At 41.1% G+C, this 25749-nt stretch overlaps 2 protein-coding genes across 2 annotated transcripts; both read left to right on the top strand.

The window, feature by feature from the left end:
- Positions 1–1265: 1265 nt before the first annotated feature.
- LOC124131082 lies at positions 1266–24868 on the top strand. Its single transcript, XM_048390274.1, has 8 exons — positions 1266–1435; positions 12897–13087; positions 13800–13908; positions 14964–15083; positions 20906–21078; positions 21453–21732; positions 22645–22803; positions 24464–24868. Exons 1-5 carry the CDS (start codon positions 1339–1341, stop codon positions 20938–20940), a joined length of 552 nt encoding a protein of 183 aa, XP_048246231.1. The 5' UTR covers positions 1266–1338; the 3' UTR covers positions 20941–21078; positions 21453–21732; positions 22645–22803; positions 24464–24868.
- Positions 21013–24531, top strand: LOC125374720 (repetitive proline-rich cell wall protein 2-like). The gene is made up of 5 exons (XM_048385989.1): positions 21013–21078; positions 21453–21732; positions 22645–22793; positions 23111–24164; positions 24464–24531. The coding sequence occupies exons 1-5, from the start codon at positions 21013–21015 to the stop codon at positions 24529–24531; spliced, it is 1617 nt and encodes a 538-aa protein (XP_048241946.1).
- Positions 24869–25749: the final 881 nt, after the last annotated feature.

Raw genomic sequence — 25749 nt, 5'->3', positions numbered from 1 at the left:
GAATCTTGCACAGTGGATATATCAAAGTAAGTGTTTACATGTCTAGATTTACTGAAGCAAAGGGAATACATTCATATCATGGCGTGAAGTGCCGATGTAAAACCAACATACATGTACTTTGTTTAAAGGGTTAACCAATAATACGTTTTTTGAGTTTTCATTGTTATCAAACTCAAAGGATTTTTTAAGAACCATGGATATTATGAAAATAGTTGTATAGGTGGGCTTTCTCAGCTGACCTTTGAGACTTGGCACCTATGTGAAACACCTGAAACAAACAATTGATCAGTTGAGAAACGACCACGGGTTATCATATACCGGAACGATATATATATTTTAAAATATTTGATTGTTACATAGAGACGTGATATGGAATACCTTTCTTTGTACAGCTGCAGACGTGTGGGATATTGTTCCTCTATGTGGATATTCACGGATACATTCTTCGAACAAGGAAGCTACCTAAATTTATACATATAAATTTGGTAGGTTGTAATTATGATATTTGTATTTTGCTTTCCTTCATTTGCTGTAACATGGAACATATTCATTCTGGTTCCTCTACGTCTTGGTTGGGAAATTATTCGATGCGTGATAGACGTTGTTTTCACAAGTCTTTTCCTTAGTAAGCGTGTATATATTACAGTCAATTTATGAAAAGTGAGTCTCTCAGGCAGTTTATAAAATATCTAAATATTTCACTTGTTTTGACTTAAACATCTGTCCATCTTTTTGACAGATTAACTAAAAATGATTTAGACGGTCAAAAGGGCTTAATTATGCTAGGATTAGAAGTCAAACAATATAGAAATGTACTTCTAACATTTTCAGTCTCTTGGTGATGATATAAAACATAAAAATGTTTGGAATTCGTTATCATAATAATACCGATTGACATATTTTTTCAGTCAATTTGATAATAACTGAATATTTAGGCGTTTAATAAATTTCCTAAGTGAAAATTTTGCACATTTTGACTGTAAAAATATAAACACGATAAAATAAGCAATGCTCAGGTAAAATATTTACTTTGTATCAAAAGTAAAAATAGTGTACCAAGCCAGTGACTTATCAAACCTTCGTCACCATTACCGATGCTACCCACAAAGATACCCACATTTCCTTATTATTTCCAAAACTGTATTTCATTTTGTAAATCAATGTGACCATACGCCCTTATACTATAAGAGAGTGATAATGCGCTTACGAATGGCGCAGCACAGATTGCGAACTAGTCTAGATCCGGGTACTCACGGGAAAAAAAACAAAGGCAACAACCAGTCCCAGGGAATTGCTTTCGATCAGTGCCAAGTATTTGAACTGAGATGGATCGGATTAATGAAAGTCCATTCATCCGTTTCAAAGGCCAAGGCCATATCGCCATCCCGCCTCGTCAACACGATGAACACACTCGCACACTTGGTCGTTTTCACAGGTACGTTTACTGTAACATGTACTTTATATAAACACTCTGTAATATATTATCATTTAGCATGTTAACGTTCATGTCGACCTGTATACAAGTTATGATCATTGTGCTTGTGTAACTAACAGTCAAAATCTCCTTCTGAAGCGAATCCGTGAAGATCCGGGATAGAATTCCCACACTTGCCGTAAAGGCGACTATGCTTGTCGTAAAAGGCGACAAGCGGGATCGGGTAGTCAGGCTCGCTGACTTGGATGATGCATGTCATCGATCCCAATTGCGTAGATCGATGCCCATAATATCGATCACCAGATTGTCTGGTCCAGACTTTATTATTTACAGACCGCCGCCATAGCTGGAATATTGCTGAGTGCGGCGGTAAACAACCAACCAACCAACCTTCTGAAGCGATCGGGACGCCATTAAACTTTCAGCCTTATGTACTTGTTCAGGTGTAAATACATAATTACAGTGTACATTGTACGTCATTTCGTTGGAGGGGAGGGGGTGCAATGGGTTAAAGCCGTGTGTGGATGGGTGTTGGTATTGGGACATATGTCGAGGAGGGGAGGGGTATTGAAATGTGAAGGGGATGGAGGTTAACGTTTGTTTTGTTAACGCCGCACTCCAGCTATATGGCGGCGGTCTGTAAATAATCGAGTCTGGACCAGACAATCCAGTGATTGACATCATAACTATCGAAGTCAGCGAGCCTGACCACTCGATCCCGTTAGTCGCCTCTAAGGACAGGCATGGTCGCTTTTTAGGAGGTTTAACGAGAACTGTTGGATTGGCATTCTAGGAGTTGCTGAGTAAATAAAAAAACATCCAACTTTATGGATAACAACTTCTGGTTTATTGCATTTAGCGACGTTTCGAAGTAGATTGTTACGTCGCTATCCAGCTTGATTACAGTATACGAATCCAGATCAAACGTCGCTAAATGCAAGAAACCAGCTGTTATCCAGAGAGTTCTGTTTTCTTATCTAACGAGGACGATACCCGTGAAGATCCGGGGTTGAATAGGTCTTCAGCAATCCATGCTTGCCGTAAATGGCGACGATGCATTTCGGAAAAGGCGACTAACGGGATCGGTCAGTAATTCTCGCTGATTTTGTTGATGCATGTCATCGTATCCTAGTTGCGTAGATCGATGCTCATGATGTCAATCACAGGATTGTCTGGTCCAGACTCGATTATTTAGAGACCGTCCTCTTATAGCTGGAATATTGCTGAATGCGGCGTTAAACAGCAAACAAACAAACTAACTAACGAGGACGTTATAACTGAGTATTATATCAGGTCATGCCGAGAATGTCACCGTATTGTTGTGTAACGTGTTGAAAGACACGTATGTCGTCGCCCGCTCTGTCCCATACACGTGTGGTTCACATTTGCTCCACTGAATAATCGTTGAACAATAGATAATTGGAGTAATCGTTAACGAAAAAGGCTTGTACAGATTTGTTGGATATCCGTCCACGTACACAAACTGTAGTATACGCTTTCAGAATGAATATATATATCACGCTCAGCATGTCAAACAAGGTCCGATCAAAACGATTCGTGTCAGAGTGTTTACGAACTTTCGTGGCGGAGTCACACCCTGGGGTCTGACATATTTCTATCTCACCCACAACGGGTTTACATTCCTGGCTTTGCAAATAAACCTGAAATCAGATCTGTCTTAAACAAGCAGATTTGAGCGGAAGACCTCGTGTGACTGTATGCCTAACATGCGCTGAACAGTCGGATAAACAACAACGTTGAGTTCTTTATTAAAATTCCTGCTGATAAAATTTAATTATTTACAAAAAAACCTTTCCCATAAGCATTTATTAACTTCTTCAACGTAACATGATGTTATTGTGCCATCCAATAAGTGCTTTATGGGTTGACAACTCGTATATTGTTTATCAGGTCATTTATCAGTTATCAGTTCCTTATTCAGTTGACAGATCCGGTCGCAGGGTGACGGGTCCTTTATTGGTAAAAAACGACACCTTAAATGGATATTACAACTTCTTTAATTACTGTAAAGGCGACGTTTCGGTATAGATCCTTATACCCTTGTCTAGCAAGGCTTTGTCAGTCGTTAACCCGTTTATAAAAGTATTGTCGGATATGCTAGAAAAATACTTTTTGCCCAACAAGATTTTTAAACAAGATAGAATGTCTAACAGACTGTTGCCATTGACATATCGAGTAACTACCCATCTCCTACCTACCGTGTGTAGTATTTCAGTCACAATGATTTCTATCGACAATTTTGCAGGAGCAAAATTCGAACGAAAATAGCAAGTTCAGATATATTACAATAATTCTGAAAAGAACTAAAGAAATATGCGACTGTAATAATAATGTAGTCTGTAGGAATTCACGGGTCGGTGTGAGGTCATCACCTCGGGACAGGTGTAAGGTTATTGCCCGCGGCTGAAGGCCGTTTCATCCATGCGTGACAACACATCTTTTGAGTTTATCATCACTTTACCTGTACTTTTTCAGGCTAATCACAGTGTCAATGGGGAAAGGCTAGATTAGGTAGACTTGCTTTATCTTGATATATGCTATGTTGTTTCGTATTTATGAAATGAAGCCGGAACAACGCATTTCTTGCCTTTCCGAGAGTACTTGAGTTACAAGTCCTTGACCCGGCGTTAGCCACTTAACTGTTCCGTTATTTGACATCTACGCCGCCTATAATAGTGTTGCCAGCTTCTGTATCAGGTGTCAGCTCAGTTCATAATTGTCATGTTTCATCTCACATAATTAATCTTTATTAGTCTTGTCAGTTCCTTTATAATACGTCAGCTCCTCTGTCAGGTGGCAGCTACTCTATCAACAAATATTGTCCGCTACTTTATAGGTTATCAGTTCCTCCATCATTCGTAAGGTCCTTTATCAGTCATCAGCTCCTTATCAGTTGTTAGCTACTGATAAAGGAGCTGATGATTGATCAAGGAGATGATGACTGATAAAGAAGCTAACAACTAATAAAGAAGCTGATGATTGATAAAGAAGCAAAGAAATGATAAAGAAGCTAACAACTGATAAAGGAGCTGATGGTTGATACAGTAGCTAACAACTGATAAAGGAGCTGATGACGAATAAAGAAGCTAACAACTGATAAAGGAGCTGATGACTGATTAAGAAGCTAACAACTGATAAAGGAGCTGATGACTGATACAGTAGCTAACAACTGATAAAGGAGCTGATGACTGATAAAGAAGCTAACAACTGATAAAGGAGCTGATGGTTGATACAGTAGCTAACAACTGATAAAGGAGCTGATGACGAATAAAGAAGCTAACAACTGATAAAGGAGCTGATGACTGATACAGTAGCTAACAATTGATAAAGGAGCTGGCGACTGATAAAGGAGCTGACTACGGATAAAGGAGCTGATGACTGATAAAGAAGCTAACAACTGATAAAGGAGCTGATGACTGATACAGTAGCTAACAACTGATAAAGGAGCTGGCGACTGATAAAGGAGCTGACTACGGATAAAGGAGCTGATGACTGATAAAGAAGCTAACAACTGATAAAGGAGCTGATGACTGATAAAGAAGCTAACAACTGATAAAGGAGCTGATGACTGATACAGTAGCTAACAACTAATAAAGGAGCTGATGACTGATACAGTAGCTAACAATTGATAAAGGAACTGATGACTGATAAAGGAGCTGATGATTGATGAAGGAGCAACCAAATGATAAAGGATCTGATGATTGATCATGGAAATGATGACTGATAAAGAAGCTAACAACTAATAAAGGAGCTGATGACTGATAAAGAAGCTAACAACTGATAAAGGAACTGATGACTGATACAGTAGCTAACAATTGATAAAGGAGCTGATGACTGATAAAGGAGCTGATGATTGATGAAGGAGCAACCAAATGATAAAGGATCTGATGATTGATCATGGAAATGATGATTGATAAAGAAGCTAACAACTAATAAAGGAGCTGATGACTGATACAGTAGCTAACAACTGATAAAGGAGCTTATGACTGATACAGTAGCTAACAATTGATAAAGGAGCTGATGATTGATGAAGGAGCAACCAAATGATAAAGGATCTGATGATTGATCATGGAGATGATGACTGTTAAAGAAGCTAACAAATGATAAAGGAGCTGATGACTGATAAAGAAGCTAATGATTGATCAAGGAGATGATGACTGAAAAAGAACCTAACAACTAATAAAGGAGCTTATGATTGCTCAAGAAGATGATGACTGATAAAGAAGCTAACAAATGATAAAGGAGCTGATGACTGATACGAGAGCAACCAAATGATAAAGGAGCTGATGATTGATAAAGGAGCTGATGACTGATACAGTAGCTAACAATTGATAAAGGAGCTGGCGACTGATAAAGGAGCTGACTACGGATAAAGGAGCTGATGACTGATAAAGAAGCTAACAACTGATAAAGGAGCTGATGACTGATACAGTAGCTAACAACTGATAAAGGAGCTGGCGACTGATAAAGGAGCTGACTACGGATAAAGGAGCTGATGACTGATAAAGAAGCTAACAACTGATAAAGGAGCTGATGACTGATAAAGAAGCTAACAACTGATAAAGGAGCTGATGACTGATACAGTAGCTAACAACTAATAAAGGAGCTGATGACTGATACAGTAGCTAACAATTGATAAAGGAACTGATGACTGATAAAGGAGCTGATGATTGATGAAGGAGCAACCAAATGATAAAGGATCTGATGATTGATCATGGAAATGATGACTGATAAAGAAGCTAACAACTAATAAAGGAGCTGATGACTGATAAAGAAGCTAACAACTGATAAAGGAACTGATGACTGATACAGTAGCTAACAATTGATAAAGGAGCTGATGACTGATAAAGGAGCTGATGATTGATTAAGGAGCAACCAAATGATAAAGGATCTGATGATTGATCATGGAAATGATGATTGATAAAGAAGCTAACAACTAATAAAGGAGCTGATGACTGATACAGTAGCTGACAACTGATAAAGGAGCTTATGACTGATACAGTAGCTAACAATTGATAAAGGAGCTGATGATTGATGAAGGAGCAACCAAATGATAAAGGATCTGATGATTGATCATGGAGATGATGACTGTTAAAGAAGCTAACAAATGATAAAGGAGCTGATGACTGATAAAGAAGCTAATGATTGATCAAGGAGATGATGACTGAAAAAGAACCTAACAACTAATAAAGGAGCTTATGATTGCTCAAGAAGATGATGACTGATAAAGAAGCTAACAAATGATAAAGGAGCTGATGACTGATACGAGAGCAACCAAATGATAAAGGAGCTGATGATTGATAAAGGAGCTGATGATTGATCATGGAGGTGATGACTGATAAAGAAGGAAACAACTGATAAAGGTGATGACGATTGATAAAGAAGCTAACAACTGATATAGGAGCTAATGATTGATCAAGGAGATGATGACTGATAGAGAAGCTAACAACTGATAAAGGAGCTGATGACTGATAAAGAAGCTAACAACTAGTAAAGGAGCTGATGACTGATAAAGGAGCTGACTACTGATAAAGGAGCTGATGACTGATAAAGAAGCTAACAACTGATTAAGGAGCTGATGACTGATAAAGGAGCTGATGATTAATGAAGGAGCAACCAAATGATAAAGGATCTGATGATTGATCATGGAGCTGATGACTGATAAAGAAGCTAACAACTAATGAAGGAGCTCATGACTGATAAAGGAGCTGATGACTGATAAAAGAGCTGATGACTGATACAGTAGCTAACAACTGATAAAGGAGCTGGCGACTGATAAAGAAGCTAACAACTGATAAAGGAGCTGATGACTGATAAAGAAGCTAACAACTGATAAAGGAGCTGATGATTGATACAGTAGCTAACAACTGATAAAGGAGCTGGGGATTGATGAAGGAGCAACCAAATGATAAAGGATCTGATGATTGATCATGGAAATGATGACTGATCAAGAAGCTAACAACTAATGAAGGAGCTGATGATTGATCATGGAGATGATGACTGATAAAGAAGCTAACAACTGATAAAGGAGCTGATGATTGATAAAGAAGCTAACAACTAATGAACGAGCTGATGACTGATAAAGAAGCAAACAACTGATAAAGGTGCTGATGATTGATCAAGGAGGTGATGACGGATAAAGAAGGTAACAACTGATAAAGGAGCTGATGATTGATCATGGAGATGATGACTGATAAAGAAGCTAACAACTGATAAAGGAGCTGATGACTGATAAAATAGCTGATGATTGATAAAGGAGCTGATGATTGATATAGGAGATGATGATTGATCATGGAGATGATGACTGATAAAGAAGCTTACAACTGATAAAGGAGCTGATGATTGATAAAGAAGCTAACAACTAATGAAGGAGCTGATGATTGATCATGGAGATGATGACTGATAAAGAAGCTAACAACTTATGAAGGAGCTGATGACTGATAAAGAAGCAAACAACTGATAAAGGTGCTGATCATTGATCAAGGAGGTGATGACTGATAAAGAAGGTAACAACTGAAAAAGGAGCTGATGATTGATTAAGGAGCTGATGATTGATCAAGGAGATGATGACTGATAACGAAGGTAACAACTGAGAAAGGAGCTGATGACTGATAAAGAAGCAAAGAAATGATAAAGGTGCGGATGACTGATCAAGGAGCTGATGACTGATAAAGGAGCTGATGATTGATAAAGAAGCTAACAACTAATGAAGGAGCTGATGATTGATCATGGAGATGATGACTGATAAAGAAGCTAACAACTGATAAAGGTGCTGATGATTGATCAAGGAGGTGATGACTGATAAAGAAGGTAACAACTGCTAAAGGAGCTGATGACTGATAAAGAAGCTAACAACTAATAAAGGAGCTGATGACTGATAAAGAAGCAAAGAAATGATAAAGGTGCGGATGACTGATCAAGGAGCTGATGACTGATAAAGGAGCGGATGATTGATCAAGGAGCTGATGACTGATTAAGAAGCTCACAACTGATAAAGGAGTTGATGACTGATACAGTAGCTAACAACTGATAAAGGAGCTGATGATTGATAAATAAGCTAAAAACTGATAAAGGAGCTGATGATTGATAAAGGAGCTGATGACTGATAAAGGAGCTGATGACTGATAAAAGAGCTGATGACTGATAAAGGAGCTGATGATTGATGAAGGGGCTGATGACTGATAAAGGAGCTGAATCCTGATAAAGATGCTCATAACTAAATAAGGAGCTGATGACTGATACAGTCGCCAGCTCCTTTATCAGTTGTTAGCTACTGTATCAGTCATCAGCTCCTTTATCAGTTGTTAGTTTCTTTATCATTTGGTTGTTCCTTTATCAGTCATCAGCTTCTTTATCAGTTGTTAGCTGCTGTATCAGCCATCAGCTCCTTTATCAGTTGTTAGCTTCTTTATCAGCCATCAGCTCCTTTATCAGCTGTTAGCTACTGTATCAACCATCAGCTCCTTTATCAGTTGTTAGCTTCTATATAAGTCACCATCTCCTTTATCAGTTGTTAGCTTCTTTATCAGTCATCAGCTCCCTTATCAGTTGTTAGCTTCTTTATCAGTCGCCAGCTCCTTTATCAGTTGTTAGCTTCTATATCAGTCACCATCTCCTTTATCAGTTGTTAGCTTCTTTATCAGTCATCAGCTCCTTTATCAGTTGTTAGCTTCTTTATCAGCCATCAGCTCCTTTATCAGTTGTTAGCTACTGTATCAACCATCAGCTCCTTTATCAGTTGTTAGCTTCTATATCAGTCACCATCTCCTTTATCAGATGTTAGCTTCTTTATCAGTCATCAGCTCCTTTATCAGTTGTTAGCTTCTTTATCAGTCGCCAGCTCCTTTATCAGTTGTTAGCTACTGTATCAACCATCAGCTCCTTTATCAGTTGTTAGCTACTGTATCAACCATCAGCTCCTTTATCAGTTGTTAGCTTCTATATCAGTCACCATCTCCTTTATCAGATGTTAGCTTCTTTATCAGTCATCAGCTCCTTTATCAGTTGTTAGCTTCTTTATCAGTCGCCAGCTCCTTTATCAGTTGTTAGCTACTGTATCAACCATCAGCTCCTTTATCAGTTGTTAGCTACTGTATCAACCATCAGCTCCTTTATCAGTTGTTAGCTTCTATATCAGTCACCATCTCCTTTATCAGTCATCATCTCCTTGATCAATCATCAGCTCCTTCATCAGTCATCAGCTTCTTTATCAGTCATAAGCGCCTTTATGATTTGTTGGCTCCTTTATCAGTCATTAGCCCCTTTATCAGTCATCAGCTCTTTTATCAGTCATCAGCTCCTTTATCAGTTGTTATCTTTTTTATCAGTCATAATCTCCTTGATCAGTCATCAGCTCCTTTATCAATTGTTAGATACTGTATCAGTCATCAGCACCTTTATCATTTTTGGCTTCTTTATCAGTCATCAGCTCCTTTATTAGTTGTTAGCTTCTTTATCAGTCATCATCTCCATGATCAATCATCAGATCCTTTATCATTTGAATGCTCCTTCATCAATCATCAGCTCCTTTATCAGTCATCAGCTCCTTTATCAATTGTTAGCTACTGTATCAGTCATCAGCTCCTTTATCAGTTGTTAGCTTCTTTATCAGTCATCAGCTCCTTTATCAGTTGTTAGCTTCTTTATCAGTCATCAGCTCCTTTATCAGTTGTTAGCTTCTTTATCAGTCATCAGCTCCTTTATTAGTTGTTAGCTACTGTATCAGTCATCAGCTCCTTTATCAGTTGTCAGCTCCTTTATCAGTCATCAGCTCCTTTATCAATTGTTAGCTACTGTATCAGTCATCAGCTCCTTTATCAGTTGTTAGCTTCTTTATCAGTCATCAGCTCCTTTATTAGTTGTTAGCTTCTTTATCAGTCATCATTTCCATGATCAATCATCAGATCCTTTATCATTTGGTTGCTCCTTCATCAATCATCAGCTACTGTATCAACCATCAGCTCCTTTATCAATTGTTAGCTACTGTATCAGTCATCAGCTCCTTTATCAGTTGTTAGCTCCTTTATCAGTCATCAGCTCCTTTATCAGTTGTTAGCTTCTTTATCAGTCATCAGCTCCTTTATCCGTAGTCAGCTCCTTTATCATTCGTTTGCTTCTTTATCAGTCATCATTTCCATGATCAATCATCAGATCCTTTATCATTTGGTTGCTCCTTCATCAATCATCAGCTACTGTACCAACCATCAGCTCCTTTATCAGTTGTTAGCTACTGTGTCAGTCATCAGCTCCTTTATCAGTTGTTAGCTTCTTTATCAGTTTATCAGCTCCTTTATCAGTTGTTACCTTCTTCATCAGTCATCATCTCCTTGATCAATCATTAGCTCCTTTATTAGTTGTTAGGTTCTTTATAAATCGTCAGCACCTTTGTCAGTTGTTTGCTTCTTTATCAGTCATCAGCTCCTTTATTAGTTGTTAGCTTCTTTATCAGTCATCAGCTCCTTTATAAGTTGTTAGCTTCTTTATCAGTCATCAGCTCCTTTATCAGTTGTTAGCTTCTTTATCAGTCTTCATCTCCTTTATCAATCATCAGCTCCTTTATCAGTTCTTAGCTTCTTTATCAGTCATCAGCTCCTTTATTAGTTGTTAGCTTCTTTATCAGTCATCATTTCCATGATCAATCATCAGATCCTTTATCATTTGGTTGCTCCTTCATCAATCATCAGCTACTGTATCAACCATCAGCTCCTTTATCAATTGTTAGCTACTGTATCAGTCATCAGCTCCTTTATCAGTTGTTAGCTTCTTTATCAGTCATCAGCTCCTTTATCAGTTGTTAGCTTCTTTATCAGTCATCAGCTCCTTTATCCGTAGTCAGCTCCTTTATCATTCGTTTGCTTCTTTATCAGTCATCATTTCCATGATCAATCATCAGATCCTTTATCATTTGGTTGCTCCTTCATCAATCATCAGCTACTGTACCAACCATCAGCTCCTTTATCAGTTGTTAGCTACTGCGTCAGTCATCAGCTCCTTTATCAGTTGTTAGCTTCTTTATCAGTTTATCAGCTCCTTTATCAGTTGTTACCTTCTTCATCAGTCATCATCTCCTTGATCAATCATTAGCTCCTTTATTAGTTGTTAGGTTCTTTATAAATCGTCAGCACCTTTGTCAGTTGTTTGCTTCTTTATCAGTCATCAACTCCTTTCTCAGTTGTTACCTTCTTTATCAGTCATCATCTCCTTGATCAATCATCAGCTCCTTAATCAATCATCAGCTCCTTTTTCAGTTGTTACCTTCTTTATCAGTCTTCATCTCCTTTATCAATCATCAGCTCCTTTATCATTTGTTAGCTTCTTTATCAATCATCAGCTCCTTTATCAGTCATCAGCTTCTTTATCAGTCATCAGCTCCTTTATCAGTCATTGGCTCCTTATCAGTTGTTAGCTGTTATATGGTAGTGTAATTGATTGTTAAACAATGATTGAAACTGTCGTTTCTGTGAAAGTTCATTGCATTGTATTTTGACAATGATTAGTTGTCAGGAATAATTATTATTCTCGTCATTGTCATTTCCACTGCTCTCACATTTGATACTGCCATTGAATATTGCACTACCACTCCATTGTGTCCGGCCACTGTAGTTGCTGTGCAGTAATTTGTATTGATTTGAAAACCTAGTGAATTGTGTGATCCAACGGTTGATTGTATATTCATGGTTTCACACTAAGTTCTTTTACGTACATATTTCTGGGTTAAGATATTGTTTTAATTTGGGAATCAACACGCAACATAGCACCTTTATCAGTTTTCAGCCCTTTATCAGTTATCAGCTCATTCAAGAATTTTGTTACTTTTTTTATCATTTATCAGCTCCTTTATAATAATGTCACCTTCCTTATCATATGTCACCCCCTTAATCAGTTATCAGTTCCATTATCAGATATCGGGTCCTTTATCAGTTGCCAGCATCTGTATTAGTTGTCATTCCTTTTTCAGCTGTTACCTTCTTCATTAGTTATCGGTTCCTGTATCAGAAATAAGTGAAGCCCATTTCTGGTGTCCCCCACCGTGATATTGCTGGAATATTGCTAAAAGCGGCGTAAAACCATACTCACTCACTCACTGTATCAGATGTCAGCTCTTTTATCAGTTATCAGTTCCTTTTTCAGGCGTGAGTGTTTATGTCGAAGTAACGTGATGGGGTGATATACCAATGATGAAAGTAAATGCGAATCTTTAATCACAAGATCTCAGCTCGCATACGAGTTGCGCGCCCTGGGCCCCGTTCCACAAAGCGATATTAGTGCTAAGATGATCGTAACTCCCATTCTTTAGCATAGGCTTACGACAGTCGCAGCGCTATGATCGCTTTGTGGAACGGGGCCCTGGTCTCTCCGGTGACTCGTGCCCCGATATAAAGATTTGTTACAAATGAATCATTCAAGTTTTGAAACAGTACTTTCACGCCACCTTTTTCAGTTACTGCTACAGTTGTCATAGCTGCGGGGGACTCGTCATTTATCCGGACAACTCTTCAGGAGCATTTTTCACAGGCAAGGCATCACGTGAGCAATCCAGGTTATAAACTCAAAAGCAGAGAATTCATTTTAAACGAATTCAAGAAGTATGGCCTGGAGACTCACGAGCACAACTTCACGGGGGAAAATGAGGTAAGATGTATTTGGGTTACGATAATAACATGTCCTTCACCTATCTACGTGGGTGCCATACCCGTCCTGAAAATAACTGGCAAAATGAGACGTGCAATATTGTACCTGAAGCCACGTCTGAATTCTGATTTGGAAAAAAAGATTAGAACCCCATACACTTTCTTCGTAAGAGGCGACTTGCAAGAAGAGCACGTGGTGAAAATGTGTCATCTGACTGATCATACGTGGACCTTTCTTCATGCTATCAACCACTGGTTTGTTTAATAACATTATTAGTCAGCAGTTGTGATGAAATGAAGTAATAGTGCTGATGGCTGCCTATGATGATTCGAAAGGTTATAACCTCAAAGTAACTTGTTAATTCAACGTCACGATAACGGGGATCCCATTAATATTAATTCAGGGTGTAAGTCTAATTCACTAGCACCAGCACAGGTACAGTGCTAAAACTTCAAGGATAATAATTGGGGTATCGGAATAATTTTGGACAGATTATGTTGTGATAATTAAGATGGGGAACTGTTTGTTTAAGGCGGTGTGCAAAATTGCCTCCCTTTGATCCCACATCTGCCCTGATTTGAGCCCCATACCCTGAAACTGGCGTTAGTTCCCACTCACTCACTCACTCACTCACTCACTCACCCAAACCACTCACTCACTCACTCACTCACTCACTCACTCATCTGATACCAACGTTACCGTGTTCATGCAGGTTGCCGCTGTCAATGTTATCGGTATCCATAGGGGTGCGACGTTCAACACAAGGGATGACAAGGTCTTCGGTATTGGCGCTCACTACGACACCATGCGCAACACGACAGGTGAATAAAGATTGCCAATTTAGCACTATAAAACAAAATCACGACATGAACACCAGAGATGGGCTTCCCTCATTGTAAACATGTAAGGAATCGAACCTTGGCCATCGTCGTGATGAGCGAACGCTTTAATCACTAGGATGCAACATGCCGATGTTGATGATGCAATAACCGCATTCATGGAATCAAATTCCCAACTCCTAATCTTGTCAAGAGGGGGCTTAGATCTTTGATTTGAATATCATAGATCTTGATGTCTGCTGCAGCTTCTCGTTGCAGCTGATCTTACCAGTACATCCCAGAACAGAGCTAGAGCAACCTCGGTCAGACAACCGACTATGATAATTTTTATTTCCAAAGGTGGTCAACCATCCAAATTGGTTTCTTATAGGAACTCGTGAAGGTCAAGGTAAAAGACAACAAACGGGATCGGGTGGTCAGGCTCGCTGACACAGTGGATGCATGTCATCGTATCCCAGTTGTGTTGATCAATGCCCATTGTGTCATTGTGTCAATCCACTTCCAGTTCAATTTGGCCCCACTGTGCAGAGTTGCGTCCCTTAGGGCACGCAAAAAACCGAGTCTCTTTTTATGGAACAAATTTATACCCAGTTACAGATTACTTTTAACAAACTGTTGCAGGAACGTGTGATGGTTTAATGGACATAATCAACTTTAACAGTTCTTTCAAATTTCCGGTTACTAAAAACAAAACTCGGTATACTTTCTTTTGCCTCTCAGTTTGTATGTGTTTTGTCCAGTTAAGATCCGGTTGGCACTTGTCTTCAGCAGCCCATGCTTGTCATAAGAGGCGAATAACGGGATCGGGCGGTCCGGCTTGCTGACTTAGTTGATGCATGTCATTGTATCCCAATTGCGTGGATCGATAAAGGATTGTCTGGTCCAGACTTGATTATTTACAGACCGAGGTCACCTAGCTGGAATATTGCTGAGTTCGGCGTTACAATACAATCAATCAATATTACAGAAATACAATATCTGTTTATATCAGAAGAGTAAATGATGTTTGTTACATTGGTTTCTGTTGTCTTTACAAGGTGTGGATGACAACGGAAGTGCAATGGCTGCCCTGCTGATTGCTGCAAAGGCTTTGTCTACAAGTCAGAGGGACTATACTATCATGTTCATGGCATTTGACCTTGAGGAGTGGGAGGAAGGTCAGTACTCGCTATACACCCTGTCTGACTGAAACATTGTATTATAGTTATATAGACTCCCAACATCTTCTCTAGCTTAAACATTGTAGTAGTGTTACCCAGAGGTCCTACACTATCCAGCTAAAACATTGTAGTAGTGTTTTCAGAGGCTTCAGACTGTCTGGCTGTCTGAAATATTTAAGAGTGTTATACAGAGACCCTGCACTGTCTAGCTGTCTGAAAGATTCTAGTAGTGTTATATAGAGACCCTGCACTGTCTAGCTGTCTAAAAGATTCTAGTAGTGTTGTACAGAGGCCCCACACTGTCTAGCTGTCTGAAAGATTCTAGTAGTGTTATATAGAGACCCTGCATTGTCTAGCTGTCTAAAAGATTCTAGTAGTATTGTACAGAGGCCCCACACTGTCTAGCTGTCTGAAACATTTTACGAATGTTGTACAGAGGCCCCACGCTGTCTAGCTGTCTGAAAGATTTTACGAGTGTTATATAGAGGCCCCACACTGTCTAGCTGTCTGAAACATTTTACGAGTGTTATACAGAGGCCCCACACTGTCTAGCTGTCTGAAAGATTCTAGTAGTGTTATATAGAGGCCCCACACTGTCTAGCTGTCTGAAAGATTATAGTAGTGTTATATAGAGGCCCCACACTGTCTAGCTGTCTGAAAGATTCTAGTAGTGTTATATAGAGACCCTGCACTGTCTAGCTGTCTAATAGATTCTAGTAGTGTTGTACAGAGGCCCCACACTGTCTAGCTGTCTGAAAGATTCTAGTAGTGTTATATAGAGGCCCCACACTGTCTAGCTGTCTGAAAGATTTTACGAGTGTTATATAGAGGCCCCACACTTTCTAGTTGAAACATTGTAGTAGTGTTATATAGAGGCCCTAAACCGTCTCGCTGAAACATTGTAGTAGTGTTCTATAGAGGCCCTACACTATCTAGTTGAAACATTGTAGTAGTGTTCTATAGAGGCCCCACACTATAGAGCTGAAACATTGGGGTAGTGTTATATGGAGGCCCCACACTGTCTAGCTGAAACATTGTAGTAGTGTAATATATAGGCCCCACACTCTCTAGCTGAAACATTGGGGTAGTGTTATATAGAGGCCCCGCACTGTCTGGCTGCCTGAAACATTTTAGTGTTACCCAGAGGCCCTGCACTGTCTAGCTGAAACATTGTAGTAGTGTTATACAGAGGCCCCACACTGTCTACCTGAAACATTGTAGTAGTGTTATACAGAGGCCCCACACTATCTAGTTGAAACATTGTAGTAGTGTTATATAGAGGCCCCATCATGTTTAGCTGAAACATTCTAGTAGTGTTATACAGAGACCCCATACTGTCTACCTGAAACATTGCAGTAGCGTTATACAGAGGCCCCACACTGTCTAGCTAAAACATTGTAGTAGTGTAATATAGAGGCCCCACAGTGTCTAGCTAAAACATTGTAGTAGTGTAAAATAGAGGCCCCACAGTGTCTAGCTGAAACATTGTAGTAGTGTTATATAGAGGCCCCACACTGTCTAACTGAAACATTCTAGTAGTGTTATACAGAGACCCCATACTGTCTACCTGAAACATTGTAGTAGTGTTATACAGAGGACCCATGCTGTCTAACTGAAACATTCTAGTAGTGTTATACAGAGACCCTAAACTGTCTAGATGAAACATTTTAGTAGTGTTATACAAAGGACCCACACCATCTAGCTGAAACATTGTAGTAGCGTTATACAGAGGACCTACACTGTCTACCTGAAACATTGTAGTAGTGTTATACAGAGGACCCACGGTGTCTAGCTGAAACATTGTAGTAGCGTTAAACAGAGGACCCACAATTCTAGCTGAAACATTGTAGTAGTGTTATATAGAGGCTCTAAACCGTCTCGCTGAAACATTGTAGTAGTGTTCTATAGAGGCCCCACACTATCTAGTTGAAACATTGTAGTAGTGTTCTATAGAGGCCCCACACTATCGAGCTGAAACATTGGGGTAGTGTTATATGGAGGCCCCACACTGTCTAGCTGAAACATTGTAGTAGTGTTATATATAGGCCCCACACTCTCTAGCTGAAACATTGGGGTAGTGTTATATAGAGGCCCCGCACTGTCTGGCTGCCTGAAACATTTTAGTGTTACCCAGAGGCCCTGCACTGTCTAGCTGAAACATTGTAGTAGTGTTATACAGAGGCCCCACACTGTCTACCTGAAACATTGTAGTAGTGTTATACAGAGGCCCCACACTATCTAGTTGAAACATTGTAGTAGTGTTATATAGAGGCCCCATCATGTTTAGCTGAAACATTCTAGTAGTGTTATACAGAGACCCCATACTGTCTACCTGAAACATTGCAGTAGCGTTATACAGAGGCCCCACACTGTCTAGCTAAAACATTGTAGTAGTGTAATATAGAGGCCCCACAGTGTCTAGCTAAAACATTGTAGTAGTGTAAAATAGAGGCCCCACAGTGTCTAGCTGAAACATTGTAGTAGTGTTATATAGAGGCCCCACACTGTCTAACTGAAACATTCTAGTAGTGTTATACAGAGACCCCATACTGTCTACCTGAAACATTGTAGTAGTGTTATACAGAGGACCCATGCTGTCTAACTGAAACATTCTAGTAGTGTTATACAGAGACCCCATACTGTCTAGATGAAACATTGTAGTAGTGTTATACAAAGGACCCACACCATCTAGCTGAAACATTGTAGTAGCGTTATACAGAGGACCTACACTGTCTACCTGAAACATTGTAGTAGTGTTATACAGAGGACCCACGGTGTCTAGCTGAAACATTGTAGTAGCGTTAAACAGAGGACCCACAATTCTAGCTGAAACATTGTAGTAGCGTTATACAGAGGCCCCAGAGTGTCTAGCTAAAACATTGTAGTAGTGTAATATAGAGGCCCCACAGTGTCTAGCTGAAACATTGTAGTAGTGTTATACAGAGGCCCCACAGTGTCTAACTGAAACATTGTAGTAGTGTTATATGGAGGCCCCACACTGTCTAGCTGAAACATTGTAGTAGTGTAATATATAGGCCCCACACTCTCTAGCTGAAACATTGGGGTAGTGTTATATAGAGGCCCCGCACTGTCTGACTGAAACATTGAACTGGTGTTATTATGAGGCCCACACTGTCTGGCTGCCTGAAACATTTTAGTATTACCCAGAGGCCCTGCTCTGTCTAGCTGAAACGTTGTAGCAGTGTTATACAGAGGCCCCACACTGTCTAGTTGAAAAAATTGTAGTAGTGTTATACAGAGGCCCCACACTGTCTAGCTGAAACATTCTAGTAGCGTTATACAGAGGCCCCACACTGTCTAGCTGAAACAGTGTAGTAGTGTTATACAGAGGCCCCACACTGTCTCGCTGAAACATTCTAGTAGTGTTATACAGAGGCCCCACACTGTCTACCTGAAACATTGTAGTAGTGTTATTCAGAGGCCCCACACTGTCTAGCTGAACCATTGTAGTAGTGTTATACAGACGCCCCCACTGTCTAGCTGAAACATTGTAGTAGTGTTATACAGAGGCCCCACACTGTCTAGCTGAAACATTGTAGTAGTGTAATATAGAGGCCCAACAGTGTCTAGCTAAAACATTGTAGTAGTGTAATAGACAGTCCCCACAGTGTCTAGCTGAAACATTCTAGTAGTGTTATACAGAGACCCCATACTGTCTAGCTGAAACATTGTAGTAGTGTTATATAGAGGCCCCACACTGTCTAGCTGAAACATTGAAGTGGTGTTATTATGTGGCCCACACTGTCTGGCTGCCTGAAACATTTTAGTGTTACCCAGAGGCCCTGCTCTGTCTAGCTGAAACGTTGTAGCAGTGTTATATATAGACCCTACACTGTCTAGCTGAAACATTGTAGTAGTGTTAAACAGAGGCCCCACACTGTCTACCTGAAACATTGTAGTAGTGTAATACAGAGGCCCCACAGTGTCTAGCTAAAACATTGTAGTAGTGTAATATAGAGGCCCCACACTGTCTAGCTGAAACATTGTAGTAGCGTTATACAGAGGCCCCACACTGTCTAGCTTAACATTGTAGTAGTGTAATATAGAGGCCCCACAGTGTCTAGCTAAAACATTGTAGTAGTGTAATATAGAGGCCCAACAGTGTCTGGCTGAAACATTGTAGTAGTGTTATATAGAGGCCCCACACTGTCTAACTGAAACATTCTAGTAGTGTTATACAGAGGACCCACGCTGTCTAACTGAAACATTGTAGTAGTGTTATACAGAGACCCCATACTGTCTAGCTGAAACATTGTAGTAGCGTTATACAGAGGACCCACACTGTCTACCTGAAACATTGTAGTAGCGTTATTCAGAGGACCCACAGTGTCTAGCTAAAACATTGTAGTAGCGTTATACAGAGGACCCACACTGTCTACCTGAAACATTGTAGTAGCGTTAAACAGAGGACCCACAATTCTAGCTGAAACATTGTAGTAGCGTTATACAGAGGTTCCAGAGTGTCTAGCTAAAACATTGTAGTAGTGTAATATAGACGCCCCACAGTGTCTAGCTGAAACATTGTAGTAGTGTTATACAGAGGCCCCACAGTGTCTACCTGAAACATTGAAGTGGTGTTATTATGTGGCCCACACTGTCTGGCTGCCTGAAACATTTAAGTGTTACCCAGAGGCCCTGCTCTGTCTAGCTGAAACGCTGTAGCAGTGTTATATATGGCCCTACACTGTCTAGCTGAAACATTGTAGTAGCGTTATACATAGACCCCATACTGTCTACCTGAAACATTGTAGTAGTGTTATACAGAGGCCCTACACTGTCTAACTGAAACATTGTAGTAGTGTTATACAGAGGCCCCACACTGTCTAGCTGAAACATTGTAGTAGTGTAATACAGAGGCCCCACAGTGTCTAGCTGAAACATTCTAGTAGTGTTATACATAGACCCCATACTGTCTACCTGAAACATTGTAGTAGTGTTATACAGAGGCCCTACACTGTCTAACTGAAACATTGTAGTAGCGTTATACAGAGGCCCCACACTGTCTAGCTGAAACATTGTAATTAGCGTTATACAGAGGCCCCACACTGTCTAGCTGAAACATTGTAGTAGTGTAATACAGAGGCCCCACAGTGTCTAGCTGAAACATTCTAGTAGTGTTATACATAGGACCCACACTGTCTAACTGAAACATTCTAGTAGTGTTATACAGAGACCCCATACTGTCTACCTGAAACATTGTAGTAGTGTTATACAGAGGACCCACACTATCTGTGCTGAAACATTGTAGTAGTGTGATACAGAGGCCCCACACTGTCTAACTGAAACATTTTAGTAGTGTTATACATAGACCCCATACTGTCTAGATGAAACATTGTAGTAGTGTTATACAGAGGACCCACACCATCTAGCTGAAACATTGTAGAAGTGTTATACAGAGGACCCACACCATCTAGCTGAAACATTGTAGTAGTGTTATACAGAGGACCCACACCATCTAGCTGAAACATTGTAGTAGTGTTATACAGAGGACCCACACTGTCTAGCTGAAACATTGTAGTAGCGTTATACAGAGGACCCACACCATCTAGCTGAAACATTGTAGTAGCGTTATACAGAGGACCCACACTGTCTACCTGAACATTGGAGTAGCATTAAACAGAAGACCCACAATTCTACCTGAAACATTGTAGTAGCGTTACACAGAGGACCCACACTATCTAGCTGAAACATTGTAGTAGTGTTATACTAAGATTCAGCAGCCCGTCAGCAGCAGAAGACGATATTATTTCTTTACCTAGTATTTTGGGGGTGATTAACATTGAAGTGGTTAACATCAGATGCGGACAAAGCGTGTTCTGAAACTGGGTGTTGAAGTGAAGCCTTCATCACCTCCTGGATCCCTACCTACTGGGCAACACCCCCAGAATTTGCCGGCTTCATCGTCATGGACACAATCATGAACTTCAACGAGACCCAGGAGACTCAGGCTCTGCCACACCTTCTAAGCTTGGTGAGAACATAACTCAGGCCTAGTGTTCCAGACGCCTGCTCAGTTTTCTGGTTGGGCAACACTCTAAGCAGCTAAATATGTATTGTTCACTTCTCTAAATCAGTTTTTACAAGAAGTACTTGCTCGTGTTTGAATCCGCTGTGCAGAGTAGTCAGGAGCAAGTTATCATGGGTTCGAATCCCGGTTTGCACTGATTGTTTGTTCATGTTTATCAGCACCATTGCCGTCCTCGTAGTGCATCAAAGTGGTAAAACCTGCAACACACCAGGCTTTCCTCACAGATTAAACTGACACGCCGTGATATAACTGGAATACTGTTCCAAGCGGCATCCAACTCACTCACTCAGCTCATAAAATGCATTCCTTTGTTACAGCTGTTTCCTAACACCACACTGAGCATCGCCTCTGATAACCACCAGGGGGACTTTCTAGCTTGCATCTCACGTGGCTACGATGCTCCTTTGGTCCGAGTATTTGAAGAGGCGTTCAAGCAATCGGGAGAGGCGAAGTTTGAGCTGGAGGTTTTCGTCATTAAATCCTTGCAGGAGAAGATGCTATCGGCTGTTGATGCCCAAACCTACTCAGTATTGCTCCGAAGTGACCATGCGCGGTTCTGGAAAAAGGGAATAACAGCAATATTCCTGACGGACACAGGTAGGACAACACCAGGATGGGTTAGAAGCTTCATGCGTGAAAAATGAACCTTGTGCGATGATTCTTGTCATCATTTCTGGAATATTTCGAATTTATTTTTTGTGCAAATTGTCCCGGTTATTACTGATAGGGAGGGACATGCAATCCCTTTACATCTGGTGTCATCACTGATTTTCAGTGATCCATTCATATAATTTACACCGCTATTTTGTGTGTGTGTGTGTTGATGATGATGTTGGAGATTTAACAAGCGCTTCCTGAGGCTTCCTTCCGATTTCTGGTGTGTGTGTGTGTGTGTGTGTGTGTGTGTGTGTGTGTGTGTGTGTGTGCAACTAGCTTGTAAAAACATCTTACAAATCGGACAACAAACACGTCAAAAATATCATTGCCACAAACGATACAGAAAAAATAAAATCACGATGCCTGTTTATTTATCATGCCTATGAAAGAAGAAAGTATTATTAAACACTGTTTAAAATGATGTATATTGCCACTACCATACTTGTAAATTGTTATTTGTACATGGGCCCATGGCCCACATACCGAATTCAGTATTGATTGATTGACTGACAAAGCACAGCTCTACTCTTGTCATGCGACGGCGGCATCTGAACGAACCAGAAAATCAAGTGATGACCAGACATCCAGTCACAATCAGTTGCCTTGTAAATTCAAGGATTTGTTCCATAATCCAAGGCCACCAGATCCATAACATTTCTATGGGTTGGTATCACCAGTAAACACTGCAATAACATTTCGTACACAATAGAGTATACACACGGTGGAACACAAATTTATAATTGAATAACATTGGATGTCTTGGACATGATGTAAGTGGGGATCTAAGATACCCATAAACGTTGTAACGACTATTGGTATACAGCATTAGTTTTTGATACTCTTTTGCTTCAGGGAACTACCGAGGGTATATGAGTACTTGCTACCATCAACAATGTGACAACATGAGTCGCATAACGGACGACATGATCATGTCAGTTGCCAAGACAGCTCGCGCCCTCGTAGCAACCGGAAACAAAATGGCGCCTCCCCTTCCTGGTGACGTTGGATCAGGTAATTCATAAATGAAAGATGATAATTTGTTTGTTTACCAATAAAACTCCGCAAAGGAGTGTGAATTGGTCTTTAGAAATCTGTGCTTGCCATAAGAGGCGACTAACGGGATCGGGTGGTAAGGCTCCCTGACTTGGTTGATGCATGTCATCGTATCCCAATTGTGTGGATCGATGCTCATGATGTCAATCTCTGGATTGTCTGGTCCAGATTCCATTTTTACAGACCGCGGAATAGCTGGAATATTGCTGAGTGCGACGTTAAACAAAAAACAAACAAATCATTGCTTGTGGTCAAATTTGGGTAGGGTTCGTTCCGAAAGCATCACTCGTTAACCGTTCAATATGCCTTCATCAAAATTTGCATACACATCACGCAAGTACTGAAAGGTTTATTTTCTCAATGGTGTATCTTTTGCCTTCCCAAGGCATCTACCATCCCTCCTACCATCCTCCCACCTACCATCCTCCCACCTACCATCCCCACCTACCATCCTCCCATCTACCATCCTCCCACCTACCATCCTCCCACCAACCATCCTCCCACCTACCATCCTCCCACCTACCATCCTCCAACCTACCATCCTCCCACCAACCATCCTCCCACCTACCATCCTCCCACCTACCATCCTCCAACCTACCATCCTCCCACCAACCATCCTCCCACCTACCATCCTCCCACCAACCATCCTCCCACCAACCATCCTCCCACCTACCATCCTCCCACCAACCATCCTCCCACCTACCATCCTCCCATCTACCATCCTCCCACCTACCATCCTCCCACCTACCATCCTCCCATCTACCATCCTCCCACCAACCATCCTCCAACCTACCATCCTCCCACCAACCATCCTCCAACCTACCATCCTCCCACCAACCATCCTCCCACCAACCATCCTCGCACCAACCATCCTCCCACCCACCATCCTCCCACCAACCATCCTCCCACCAACCATCCTCCCACCTACCATCGTCCCATCTACCATCCTCCCACCAACCACCCTCCCACCAACCAACCTCGCACCAACCATCCTCCCACCCACCATCCTCCCGCCAACAATCCTACCACTTACCATCCTCCCACCAACCATCTTCCCATCTACCATCCTACCACCTACCATCCTCGCACCAACCATCCTCCCACCTACCATCCCCACCTACCATCCTCCCACCTACCATCCCCACCTACCATCCTCTATCTACCATCCCTCCCATCTACCATCCCTCCCACCTACCACCAACCATCCCCCACCTACCATTCTCTCACCTACCATCCTCCTACCTACCATCCTCCCACCTACCACCTACCATTCTCCCACCTACCATCCTCCTACCTACCATCCTCCCACCCTACCACCTGCCATTCCCCCCCCCCACACACACACACACACACCTACCACCCTACCACCTACCATCCCCCACACACACACCTACCATCCTCCCACCTACCACCACGCCCCCCCCCCCCCCACACACACACACCTACCATCCTCCCACCCTGCCACCTACCATCCCCCCCCCCCCCCCCCCCCCCCCCCCCACACACACACACACCTACCATCCTCCCACCTACCACCCTACCACCCACCATCCTCCCAGCTACCATCCTCCTGCCTCTTTACCTCAAAAGAACTTTAATTCAGACATTTGACTTTCAGCCGAACGCTTTGGGATGTCCAGTCTCTTGTGGCTTCTTGTGATCATCCCGGGGTTGGCCTACATATAGAAATATCTACATGACGCCATGTTGTCATAAGTGCAGTACCTGTGTTATGCTCGCAGAGGTCGTCCCAATTGCCTATATCGATGCTTTATGGTGTCAAACACTGGATTATCTGGTCCTGGCTCGATTATTTACAGACCGCCGTCAGGTAGCTGAAATATTGCAGAGTGCGGCGTTAAACAACAAACCGTCAAACAATTTTGAAAGAGAGGCCCTTTCTCTTTTCCACAGTACTATGATCGTGGGGTTCGAATCCCAGATTTCCTCCGATTATCACCCCTGTTTTAACCAAACCGTCAAAAACGGAAATACTATTCGAAGCGGGTTATAAACTCCAAACTCTTATGCTGGCGAAACCGCATTATCGGTGGTTCGAGAAGGGAGCTAACTCCGTTTGCCTAATCGAATGTTCGAGGTGGGCCCACATTCGAAACTAAACGCACTTGTTGTTGAGAATATATACTACGTAAACAAACCCGCATAACGAACTCATAATTTGTCTATTTAAAATATAATTGGATTAAAATGTACAAATAAGATGGCAATACAGCAGAACTCACTTCTACGAACATCGCCAAACTAGGTCGTGGGGTTATTAATATTCATGAGTTATTCCTTTTATGGAACAAGTTCTCGGAAACGTCTGAGGCTTGTATCATGTCCGAGATCAATTCAAGTGTAGACATATGTTCAGGCTTATATCGCCACCAATACTTATGATTAGATTGATGTGTTATACTGGAAAAGGTAGAATGAGTGGTATTGCCTCTGTAATTTTAATTTGAAGTAGATTTATGTTTCTTGCTTGGTAGCTATTTTTGTAAAACTAGTGTGGTCAGCTATGACGCAGTTATTCAAACTTCAAAGACTTTTGTGCCTTTTATGGAATTAATGTCACACGAAATGATTTATAAAGATATTTCCCATCAATATTACAAAATATGAATAATATAAAATGTCACATAATGACAAACGTGAGCCCAATAGCCTAAATGACTTCGTCAACCTTAAGAAACCCAGCGATTTAAAAATGTGGGCCCACCTGTTTCGATCACTATAAGACGGGAACAATGTGGGCCCACATTTTAGAAAATGGTTATAAGTAAGCAAAGCTAATGAAGCTAGCGATTTTTTTAATGTGGTCCCTCCTTTTGCAATCACTATGACGGAAGAACGTCTACCCACTAGGCAATATACAAATGTGGGCCCACTTGTTTCGAT

The sequence above is a fragment of the Haliotis rufescens genome, unplaced genomic scaffold (genome assembly GCF_023055435.1).
Source record: "Haliotis rufescens isolate VD_foot unplaced genomic scaffold, xgHalRufe1.0.p SCAF_10, whole genome shotgun sequence".
NCBI classification, from domain to species: domain Eukaryota; kingdom Metazoa; phylum Mollusca; class Gastropoda; order Lepetellida; family Haliotidae; genus Haliotis; species Haliotis rufescens.
The sequence above is the reverse complement of the archived record's forward strand: the minus strand, read 5'-3'. Positions and strand labels throughout refer to the sequence as shown.